General features: G+C 37.6%; 1 protein-coding gene and 1 long non-coding RNA gene across 2 annotated transcripts; both read left to right on the top strand.

Moving 5' to 3' along the window:
- The first annotated feature begins 2,093 nt into the window (after positions 1–2,093).
- On the top strand, positions 2,094–6,202 carry LOC133740852 (uncharacterized). The gene is made up of 5 exons (XR_009861472.1): positions 2,094–2,836; positions 4,002–4,275; positions 4,916–5,184; positions 5,782–5,836; positions 5,969–6,202. It is a non-coding gene; the product is annotated as an uncharacterized LOC133740852 (long non-coding RNA).
- A 2,984-nt stretch (positions 6,203–9,186) lies between these two features.
- Positions 9,187–12,410, top strand: LOC133740851 (carbonic anhydrase 2-like). The gene is made up of 9 exons (XM_062168789.1): positions 9,187–9,277; positions 9,839–9,901; positions 10,156–10,293; positions 10,843–10,891; positions 10,993–11,109; positions 11,382–11,435; positions 11,529–11,614; positions 11,730–11,817; positions 11,917–12,410. The coding sequence occupies exons 2-9, from the start codon at positions 9,858–9,860 to the stop codon at positions 12,103–12,105; spliced, it is 765 nt and encodes a 254-aa protein (XP_062024773.1). The 5' UTR covers positions 9,187–9,277; positions 9,839–9,857; the 3' UTR covers positions 12,106–12,410.
- The last annotated feature ends 380 nt before the right edge of the window (positions 12,411–12,790 follow it).

Consider the following 12,790-nt stretch of genomic DNA (forward strand, 5'->3'; position numbering starts at 1 on the left):
TGGGACTCGGAGTGTTCTAGGTTCGAGTGAGTAAAACAAGCAATCTGGTATTGCTGCTTCCTGTATTGACCACTCCCCTCGTTCTCATTACTAATTACTAAACCTCAGCCACCGGTGCTTCCTGTATTGACTCTCATCCTCATTAGCATCCATTTTCAACAAAACGAACAAATAGTCCAACTCAAGATTCTATATTAATTATTTATCTCCACCCGTCATTTCTTTATATCAGGGATGTTGGAACCCAAAATCTCTATGATCTTATTGTTATTGTTGGTTTTACAAATTACAAGGAGGCCAAATCTCATTGGTTAGTAATTCTCAAAAGTTGAAAAAAAGAAGAAGAAGAACAACTGAACAAGTTATGGATAACAATCCCTTTTCAATCAAAAACAATGCAAGCTCTATAGTAACTGTTGTGCTAAGTTGATTTGGGAGTAAATCGATCAAGAATCCTTTAAAAACTATTCCACTATCATTGCGAGAGTGAGCATTGAACCCCTACCCCGTTCCATCAACATTCAGCATGAATCACATGCTTAAGCAATCTTTGTACTACATCACATATACGGCATTAGTTAAATTTGAGGAATGAGCAGACCCTCTCAGCCTTAAAACAGAAGTCTGATTTATGTAAGAGTGTATGTGGAGACTTGCCCTAATCCTTCCTCTTTTACCTAACTAAATAATAAGCTTTCACCATCTCCATATATATAATGAACGTTGGAAAGAACTATTACAGTGGACTAATATTTTGTTGTTCAACAAATGCATACATAATACTACTATACGTCCTAATAACATGAAGCATGCATTGCATGCATATATACATTTCTATGGGTAACATACTAAGTTACTAACATTCAACAAGTCTTGTTCTTCCCCCTTGCAAGCAAAATGCTAATCATTCTTTGCCCAAGGAAATTGTGTCATGCATGTTTCATGCTTCTACCATTTAAGAAGCTAGCGAGCCTCTAACTAAGCTAGTTCAAACTCGATCTTTTCTTGTTTGAAGAAAAATTTACAACATAGATGAGCTGAATACTAGATAACAGGATATATATGCAATATGTTTATACATGTGGAACGTTGAAGATATTTCCAGGGGTAAGTAGAGGTTTATATCAATTCCAAATGAATCACACATTGATAAATTAATTTTTAGATTTTTAGATCTCTATGAGTAAAACACTTATGAAAATTTTCAGTCAAACTGATAATCGATTGTTAAAGTATTCATAATCGTGATTTACTATTATGAATGTGAATGGTTTAGGTTGAACAGATTGACTTGTCCATTGATTTGATTTAGTTTGATACCTTAACAATGATCAATTTAGCTCACAAGTGATATACTTCTTGAGGCCTAAAAATTGAATGATTAAGATGCCGATATGTGATTAAAAAATGAGTTCCACAAGCGATCTCTTAAAATGGTTAAAAAACGAATCCCTTACTCTAAAAGAGCATACATATGTAGCATTTTCATGTGTTCAATAGTCCCCTACGTGGTGAAGCAAATCCATCTAATGCATTTGTCTCGCCTAAATACATTAAAAAGTTTTGATTTAGTTGATTTTTTTTATTTACATGTGGATGCTAAAACATGTGTGGATCGTCGAAATCAAACTGTGTAATGGTCTCAAATGAAATCATTCAAGTTGAACAAAAATTAAATGTGACGCAGTCGGAAAGTAACTCTAGGTTTACAAGCAATAAACCTAAAATAAGCATTCTGGAGTCCACCAGAGATAAAAGAGAAAACTCTCAATTTGATTGATAATATGATAAAAGATAGGTTCTGCAGCCGTTTAAGGTTACTTATATATGAGAAAAGAAACCCTAAAGCCCACGGGTAAAAACAAAACAAATCCAAAACAAACTAGAAAACCAAAAATTCTGAAAAATAGTAAATTGCAATTTTGAGGCCCTAAACGATCCCGAAAGCCAGAAAAAGCCCACACGTCATGGCTAAGGTACAAGTTTTGTTCCTAGCGTCGTTCCCTTTCTGGAAAGCTATAACAATTAAGATTCGGACACCGAATGCCAAAGTTGCAGCAAACCGGGTTTTCCTCCTTTTCGACGATCACTACAAAAAAGAATTGTGTTAGCTTCACCAATTTGCGTCGGCCTTCAATTGCCGTCGCCAATGCCTCCTCTTTTGCGACGGCAAAAACTGAGGGGTCGCGATTGTGCAAAATATTTGCGACGGTAACAACTGCCGTCGCCACTGGGCGTGGCAAACCCAATGGTTTACTTCGGCAAGAGTTAGCCGTAGTAAAATATCAAGAGTTTGCGACGGTAAAAGACATGCCGTCGCGTCTTCCCGTGGTATGAAAATCACCCTCTGCTCAAAAAGAAAAAGAAAAAAAAAAAAACCTCTCTCTCCGTCATCGCAAATCCCTTCTTTCGCCAATACTTCTGTCTAAGCTCTTCCTTATCGGCAAACCAAATTGGGGAAATCTTTTGGGGGTATCGTTCAGATCTAGATCCCTCACCTGCAAAAGAGTCAATTGGGTCGCATATCGTAAACGACGTCGGTGAGTCCGTTTCAGGGGAGCTCTAGCTGACTGGAGACCAGGGCTAAGATGGGTTTCAGTTTAGGATTCTTGGTCGGCATCTTTGGAGTTCTAATTCTCTCTCATGCCGCTTAATCAACCGTTCTTATTTTCCTCTCTCTCGGCAACCAAGAGCAGCCTCCATCTCTCTTTTCTTCGAGCAGCCTCCAAACCCAAAACCCAGAGAAGCATTGGGCGAGACCTCCCCAAACCGAAAACCCAAAACCCAAATCACTGTTCGAGCTTCTTCCACTGCCTTCGTCGAGACCTCCCCAACTGTAAGTATGCTTCTTTTTCAAGCTTGGATTTCAATGCAATCAGTCAAAATTGAAAAACCCAGTTTCAGTTTCAAAGCACTGGGCTTTTGGATTGTGTGTTTAGCCACTTGTTTCAGTAACTTTCTAGTTTCTACTAATGTTTGATGGTTGAGGACTTGAGTCCTACTGTTGGTTTCAAGTTATTGGTTGATTTGGCTTTTTTTTTTCTTCATTCAAATCTGGGAGTTATGTGTTATTGGTTGGTTTCAAGTTTGGAAAGTGACGTTCTGGTTTCAAGTTATTGATCCACTCTGCTGATATTGATCCACTCTGCTTTGGCATCTATAATTAGATGTATATTTGGTTTTTTGCTTATTTAGATTGAGAAATCTGGTTTTGAAGAATGATGAAGTAGCTCTGGTTGTGTATCTCGTTTGATTTTTGAGATCTTAATGAAATGGGTTTTGGAGAGATGATGTTGCCCTCCATGTGTTTGTGAAAATGTCTCTTTCAATTGAATGATGCGTTTTGTTTCGATTATCTGCAAATGCAAACTAAATGAAGTACTTGGCTCACATAATTGAGAGCTATGGTAAAATGTTCATAGAATTGAAAGGTGAAACTCATTTGCTTGCAGTCATCACACACTTCTCCATCTTCCTCATGTCATCAATTGCTTCATCATCACTGTCCAGTAGCAAATGGAGCTTTCTTTGGTTATAGCAATGTGCAGCATACGCTTTGTTCTTGTTTTTTCTTCTTTTGCAATTGTTAAAAGACATTATAAATATATTGATTCTCAGTGGATATGTTCAAGTTGGATTTCGTGGTTTCTGTTTTACAAAAGTTAGGATTCTCAGTCATCACACACTTCTCCATCACACACTTAGGTGAATCAAATAGTTTCTTTGAACGGACCGATTTTGATACAGAAATAATTTTCTGTTGAACCTTGGAAGATATGAACTCAGTTTTTGGAAGGAGATTTGGTTTTCCCTGTTTTAATTATCTCATTTTATAGTTGATTTATACAGAGATTGACATTGTTGCAGTATTAGGTTGTATTGTTGTTCTTCATATATTGCCCAAATCATCCTATGTGCTTCACATGAAATTGGTTTACAGATTATAATTATGAAAGATAGTCATCCCAAATTTTAACCAGATTATATGTGTTTGAGTGCAGTGATGGGACCAAAACCAATGTTGAGAGGAACAAAGAGGGGTACAAGTGAACAGGCAATTGGGCACAGAAGACATAAATCTAATTGTATTTTTTTCATCAATACATCAGTATAATGCGGCTAAATCAAAGAAATCGAAAACAAGTAGGTGTATTTTATGCGTTCGGAATTTTGCTGTATGCAGAAAATTCCCAGTATTCACCTGATGAAATAGAAAGGTTAGATGACTTGTACAAATCATTTGGGCAGAAATACAGCTGGTCTTCAGCTGTTAAGGTAACAAGTTCCCTCACTTTATACATGTACATATTTATTTCTTTCTTTCTTTTTGCCTTGCAAGAATTTTAAATTATCTACTGTTGTAGCTCAAGACTCTGCCTAGTATATATTAGTGTCAGTTGAGCATCTTATTCTGTTGCTCAAACAGTCGCTCTTTCTTTTGCATACTTCTTGTCCGCTTTTTTGTATTATGCTTTTTGTTTAATTAATAAAAAGCTATTTCTTTTCAAAATAAAATAATATGATATTATCTACCATCTGTACATTCCCATATGATTGGTCTCTGGTTTTTATATACATGTTCCCTCTTAGAGGCATAGCATTGCGTTTTTATCCCTTTTCGTTCTTACCAGATCATGGGTGAGATTTATGGTTAGAAAAAAGATGGCCTCAGGGCAGCTCATTGTCCTGTCTTAAGGGCATCTCTCACTTTCTCTTCTGTATAAAGACACAAAAGCAAAGTGATGCTACATGGAAATAACACTTCAATCAGAAAATTAGCATCACAACTTTGAAAAATTGTTTTTCACTCTCGGTTAGCAAAATTCTTTTTTTCACTGCAGTTAGGTGCGGGATTGATTTCATCTCTTGGTATCTTGGTTAATTTATTGTGTTGTCTTTGTATAATACTTGGCAGAGAACTTAATTGGGAAAGGTGGGCAGGCAGAAGCTCACACTGCAGTTGGTTTGCAGGATTATAATGAGTATTCCCTTTCAAAAAATTGGAGTAGAGACATACAGTGTTGAAAAGGGATTCACTCTCGGATTACATTTTTGCTCTGAATCCCTGTGTATAAAACCGACATCTCCAGCTGCTTTCCAATAAGAGAAGCCTCCATCAAATTCACCATCTACTGTTACGCAATATCAGGCTTATCCATCACAATCAACATCACCGAAGACTGGGTAAAATTTCCCATTCATACAATCAATTGATTTCAATTACGAAATTATCTACCTTCATCTTTCTACGTTCATTAATCAATTGATGTCGAAAACTTTGTTCCCTGTGATAATAGATTTTGCTGTTCATTCATTTGTTCTTTGTTATTGGATGGGTTGACTTCTCATATAATTGCTAAAAGGGTCTTTGCTATTTTTTTTTTTTTTATTGAGATTAGTCTGAAAAGGTATTGTAGATGATGATACTAATATATGTTTTTGCTTTTAATTGGTAAACTTTCAGTTCCTAATTGAAGAGTAGTAGTGATATGAAACGTGATTTGATTTGTATCAGTGATAGTACTTAATTTGAATCCTTTCTTTAGAAGAGTTTACACCATATCTATCTATGTCAGCTAATAGCTTTAAGCAAGAACGTCATGCCTTATTGTAATAAAATGCAATCACTGTTTTTTGGTCTACTGGAAAGAAGCATATGAGGGATCTCTGGTTGTTGAAACTGGCCTAATACTTGGGTTCATACAGCTGGCTGATAGTATAGCAGAAAAATAAACATAAATTTGGAATATACTAGATAGTAATGTTTGTTTATTTGTTCAGGTTGGCTACCTATGATCTATCTGAGCTGCAAATTGAGGGTGATGCAAATTGCCAGGTATAGCGACTATAGCCATAGGCAGAGTAATACAAAATAATTTGCACACAAAAGTCAAACATACTGCACCTATGCATCATACACTTCTGATTCACATTTTCTACAAGTCTAATTCTCTGGTTGATTATCCAGGTTTGACGAATCTGTGAATGTCAAGCAGCTTGAGGACATATTGTGATCCATGTCAACTTCCACTATCGGATAGCCTATCTGCAGCAAAGCGCGGACACGCTTTCTAGTTTTCTTTTGTTCTTTGGTTGATGATAAGTGTTGTTCAATTGATCAAACATGTTTATCAACTATATATGTATTTGAATATTGTATTCATGTTTTGGTGCATTTTATATAAAATTTATTATTTGGCTTCTTCTACTCCAAAGATAAAAATCTGGTATGCAAAATTGCATGCCAGGTTTTTTTTTTATCAATGATATGCACTTTGCGACGGCACTGTTGCCGTCGCCAAAGACATGACAGCAAAATTGTAGATGGCGTAGCCATTGCTCTTTGCGACGGCGTAAATACCGTCGCCAAAATTCATGCGACAGCGTAATTGCCGTCGCAAATAGCAATGGCGACGCCACCAACGACATCGGCGACATTGCCGTCGCCTAGCCGTCGCCGTTGGTCTTTTGCGACGGCAATTTAGCTTTCGGCGACGGCCTTGCGCCGTGGCAAATTGAATTTTTTTTTGTAGTGGATTGAGCTGTTCTTCAATTCTTATCGCCATTCGCTCTACATCAAAATGAATATATAAGATATCTTCGATGGTTATCTTGATCAGATTTAATTGGCATCTTATTCATATATAGAGTCCATTTTTCATGTGTCCAATAGTTGGGCCTGCTTGTGAAATTTCAGGTCATATCTACCCAGGATTTCGACAAAAAATTATTCCCTTTTATGAAAAACTCTCATAGAGTAAGTCATATATATCTCTATAGAGTGCACTTGTGGACCTGTAGTTGATATAAACAAAAGAGAATTTGATCGAGATCGACGAATTTAAGTTAGCTTTCCATGTATGTGTAAATACATTAAAATTTATAATAGTAGGCTAGTCTTAGCCATATGAATTATTTGTCTCTGATCTGTTGGCAGCATGTGTTCTTGCGTGCATGAGTGGAAGAGCAGCCGGCAGCTGCATATGCGTTTTTCTTGTGGGCATTTCAATTTTTGAAACTATGATCTATCGATCGAGACGGCTAAAGCCTAGTGCTATTTGTGTTGGGACATTTTGGTTTTTGTTTTATATATAGGGGGTCGTGACCACTTACCCAATTTCAGCTTCAAAATTGCCCACTTACTCCAGTAAGAGATTATTGTGCCCACTTACCCATTTAAAAATAAAAAGACTATTTTAGACAATTTTTCATTATAAAATTAAAAGCATGCCATTCTCTCTCTCTCCCCTCTTTCAATTCCAAGCTGACAACGGCCTCTCTCTCTCTCTCTCTCTCTCCTATGCTTCCCGAGGCCGTCGTCCGAGGCCTGCATACTCGCCACCAGCGCTGGTTCTCCTTCTCCTTCTCCTTCTCCAGATCATCCTGCCTCGCCTCTCCGCCTTCCTCGGAGACCTTAACTTCCGGCAACGGAGCCACTCGGTCCGGGTACGACACCGGGCTTATGGAAGGGCCGTACTTTATGAACCGAGCGTGTTCTCTGGTCTACGGCGAGTCGGGAGAGCCGTGAGGAGGAGCGTGCGACAGTGGCGGCGGTTGTGTTTGTGCTGATGATTGCGGAGCCGGGTCCGGGTCGGGTGAGGAGGAGTGTTGTTCGGGTTTGGGAGCGTAGGAGACAGGTTCGATCGGAGAAGGCTGGGATTTCAGGTTGGATTTCCGGCAGGTGCCCAAGACTGGTGCCCAAAGCAAATTCTGGGTGTCCAATTATGGGTTTTGTAGTGTGAAATAAGATCTTGGAGGCTCTGGCATGTTTCACTTGAGGTTGTTGCAGAATTTTTTATTTTTTTTTTGGGATGTGAATAGCTACAGATATTTCACTTCTTCATCATGTGTATAGTTCCTATAATCTACAGATTTTTTTTTTCTGTTCTTTTCTTTTGATCTTTTCTTAAAACAAGTAACTTGATCATGCAATAATAAGATTACATTTCCTGGCTACTGGGGGGCAGTAGACACATTATTGGCCCCCAGTAGACTTTGATACGAGGGACAGGGATCACTATAGTGTGGTGTTTTGATAAGTTACCTGTTGTTTTCTATGTATTAAAGTCAAATTATCTGTGAATCCTATAAAATGGTTCATTTTTGGTGGCCTATTGGGAGACAGTAGAGACATTGGACTTTGTATTGGAGGGCAATAATATGATTATTGGGAGGCACTAATATGATTATTGGGAGCCAATAATATGATTATAAATTGATCAATTGTGCCTGTAGTGTATTCATTTTGGTTTTGGGAGTTCATACAATTCACTGGACGACAATAATATGATTTTCGGGAGGCAATAATATGATTATTGGGGGGCAATAATATGATTATTGGGGGGCAATAATATGATTACTGGGGAGCAATAATATGGTTACTGGATATTATTAGGGACCGGTCGCCGGATTCCGGTCAGCGTTCGCCGGATTCCGGTCACCGGTCGCCGGCGCCCTGCCACTGGTCACCAGAGGCCGGCAAGGTGGAGGATGACTTCTCCCTCTAAGTGAAAAAGAAGGAGAGGGCAAAAAAGTCTCAACAAAAATAAAAAAGAATTAATTGGGTAAAGGGGAAATAATCCCTTAGAGTGTTTTGGGTAAATGGGGTTAAAAAACAGTTGGTGGAGCAAGTGGGCAAATTTTAAGCTAAAATTGGGTAAATGAGCATTTTCCCTTATATATAGAGCATTTTCAATGGGAGAATTCTTAAGTTCATTCAATTCACCTCGTTCACCTCCTTATGCTTTGAACTGTTAATTTGATAAATCAACTCAACACCACTTACTTCTTCCTAAAAAAATTACTCACAAACACCGAATGCATTTCTGTTAAGTTGAAACAAACGCCGATGTTGAGTGAAGACCTAACTAAACAGTTTAACCTAGCTAGCTAGCTCAGTGGAACTTTGAATTTGGCAAGAAAATTGAAAATCCTTGAGAAGGGCTTTAATTAGGGTTTAACATTAATTGGTTGCAGATAATAAATACTTGTACAGATATGAGAAACAAAACATGCATGTAAAAGATGGTAGCTAGGATTAGGACTAATTTTGTTTTTCACCGTTGTCATGACTTGTGGTCCAATATTGGTGCATTAATTTAGTTTCTCGTGGTGCAATAATTCAAAGAGGAAAAGATGCCCACGTAATTGAATAATAGTATTGCTCTACCTAGCTTGGTGTATAAATAGGCCCTTAACTTGCTGCAAAGGGGTACACAGAAATTCGATCTTAAATTTCAATCTTTCATAGATAAGAGTAGTCCTTCGAGTTCAAAACGTACGTACGTAGGATTATTTTTCTTTCTAGCTAGCTTAATTAGTAGAGAAAGGCTCCTATCTCTATGTATCGTTACAACTTTACACTTTTGCTTGGTTAATTTTCAGTGTGTGATAGTTTGAGCAATTATAGGGACAGTACTCATTTGTTTTGACAACTTATCAATTTTCTTTCTGACATACTCTCTTAATCCTTGTAGAAAGATTGATGGTGACATTTAAGTATTATGGATACCCATTTGCTGTCTCTATTATATTATTGCATGCATTTTCAAAATACCCATTTGCTGTCTCTATTATATTATTGCATGCATTTTCAAAATACGTACGGCACAAATATTTTTGAATATTTGAGTAGCTATACTGCTTCATACATGAAACATCAGGGTTTAGTTCATAAAAATGATTTGAAACAAAAAGAAAATAAAAGAAAAACAATAAAATTAGCCAATTGATTTTAGTTGAGCTGAACATTTTGATTGTATAAATAAGCATATACAGAAAAACTACTTTACTGTTCTCCTAAATTCTATGGCTCAATACTGATTCTTTGTATTTGCAGAAAGAGAGTGGTAGACGAAATGGCTAGCCAGTTGGCAATTCATCGATTGAACAAGTTCCTCAGGTATACCTAGCTACATACTTATTCTGTACATTATGGATAAGCCTAGCAGAGCCACAAGCATTTTGGATAACTGAAGTATGTTCATGGTCTTAGAAACCGAACGGTGACCCAAATGTCTTTGTGGTCAATCTCCTCTTAGATCTGAACCAAATGGTGATTGAGCGAGATTAATCTTTCTGATCATTAAACTAGTAAAATTGGTAAAATACTAAAGTACTTGTTTGCCATTTTTAACGACATATGATCGCGTGCAGTGAGAAGGAGGACTTGGATGAAGTGGCTGCTGCCAAAATTGACAAACTAATTGCTGAGCTGCAAACGCCCGGTGATCATTTTGATCCGGTTCAAACGATTGTAAATGGGTTCATGGACTTCAAGATCCACAAATTCGAGTAAGATGCCACTATATATATATATATATATATATATATATATATATATATATATATATATATAATTACACACACATACAATACACACACAGAGGCCGGATCAGAAGAAGACGTCTGCAAAGATGCAAAAGTGCGGACGTCCATCCTCAGGCGTCAACGGCGGCGCTGCTCTTGTCAGACGGAGATCACGGGCATCTCGGATGGCATCACCATCAAGATGAAGGCCAAGGTGATCAAGGTTGAAGGTCCGGATGGCAAGCTCACCCGAAACCTTAAGCACCATCAAGGTCGACTTCGAACTGGTAGCCAACGAGTCCACCGGCAAAAAGAGGCTTAAGATCGAGGCCTGGTCTCCGTCTGGCAAGAGCAGCGCCGCCGTCGATTCCTGATCGAGGCCTGAGGATGGACGTCCGCACGTTTGCATCTTTGCAGACGTCGTCTTCTGATCCTCCGTGTGTGCGTGCGTGCGTGTGTATATATTATCTTGAACCATATATATACTTTCTGATCTCTAGCTAAAATACCTTCCTTTTTGTGCTTATCTTGCAGCAAATATCCATGTCTGTTCGACAAGCTTGCCTTAGGACAAAGCCCCAAAGTATGAAACTAGCAGCGCTTTACCAGTAGATTAAGCCAGACTTAATAATCTGATTGAAGTCATCAACAGCTTGATTAATGTTTAAATATACTTGAATGCAGTTTCTGGTGTTCGCATGCTCAGACTCTCGAGTGAGCCCCTCTATTATCCTTAACTTTAAACCTGGGGAGGCCTTCATGGTTCGCAACATTGCTAACTTGGTTCCTACATTTAGCCAGGTAGTTACTTTAGCATCTAAATCAGTCAAGTTATCAATCATTCTAATCAAATTTTGGAAGCCAAACCCGGTAGGATTTTTTATGTCGAAAGCCGGCCCCCTATGAAGGGATTTTCAGTCCTTTGCGAGCTACCTGAATAAAAAATAAAAAAATAAAAACTTTTGGTTAGAAGGGGAATTTGATTGCTAATAAGTTATCTTTATAGTATTAATCGCAGAGAAGGCTACTCTATATGTATGTATTAATCTTAATTTGTTGTATGTATTTCACAGCTAAGATACTCGGGAACTGGAGCAATTATAGAATATGCCGTCACACAACTCAAGGTGAAAATTGCAAAAGGACTTTATATCTATTGATTATGCATGTTATCAAAATATATATTGATGTGTGCTGACAATAAGAAGAAAATTCTATAGGTAGAAAACATTTTGGTTATTGGGCATAGTAAATGTGGTGGGATACAGAGGCTTATGGAACATCCAGAAGATGGCAGTGTTCCCTTGTAAGGCTCTTTGATCACGGATCTAGCAATCTTGTTTATCATAGTAATATTCCTCGACGACAACGTTGTTAATGGTATCTAATTTTGGGTTCACCGATCTGATTGAAATTTGCAGCGACTTCATAGATGACTGGGTTAAAATTGCCCAGGATGCCAAGGATAAAGTTAAAGCAGAGGGAGGAGGACATGAGGCTTGTGCTAGGGTAAGATACCCTTCTAAAATGAAACTCTTTAATTATACTGCTACGGTATTACCTCATCTTGGCTTAATTACCATCCATAACTGAAACAAATTTTTGCAGGAAGCTGTAAATGTCTCTCTGGAAAACCTGCTAACTTATCCTTACGTTCATAAGGAGGTATCGGAAAGAAAAATAGCACTTAGAGGTGGTTACTATGACTTCGTCAATGGAGTTTTCGAGCTCTGGGAGAAACACGAATCTCACAGTTTACCCCCCATGATCATTCCGCCTCCACAATTAAAGATGTGAAGTACATAGTTGAACTACCGGAAATTCAATCTCTTGCATAATAAGCATTATACGTACCTTGCTACGTACGTAGTTGCAGTTCAATGTACCGTATTACGTGTGTATTTGCCACTTTGAATTTCTGTTTTATTTTTATTTTTATTTGAAGTGAATAAGTGACACTAAAATAAAGCAAATGAGTCCCTGGCTAGACTAGCAGTACTGCTTCATAATTGTATGTCATGGTTTTAAATTTGTGGCAATGTTTATGTAATATTGTTCCTTGTAGTTGAACTACCGAAATTCAATATATATGTATTTATGCATCCTCTTTGTTAGAAGGAATTTGTGGCATCTCTGTTAAAAGACAAACTCAAAAATGCATTAATTAAACAACAAATTCTCTTGGGTCTGATATATACAAGAGTCAACATATAATGTATGAGGATTTCTATTGGGACCTCCAAATTCGCTCATTTGACCTCTATATCTTTTGAATTAATGAATTACATATATATCCTCTTGTAAAATGACAATTATAGACAATGAATTATAATCAACTGGTATATATTTTATTTACAAACTTCTCTACCTAGTTTTAACACAAATTAAAGACTAAGAAATTGTTTCAAAACTTTTATTGAGTTCCTAGTCTAGACTTCGTTTAAGGTTTGGTTGGAGGATGAACTTTGGGTGGGAGACGGTG

The sequence above is a fragment of the Rosa rugosa genome, chromosome 3 (assembly GCF_958449725.1).
Source record: "Rosa rugosa chromosome 3, drRosRugo1.1, whole genome shotgun sequence".
NCBI lineage: Eukaryota > Viridiplantae > Streptophyta > Magnoliopsida > Rosales > Rosaceae > Rosa > Rosa rugosa.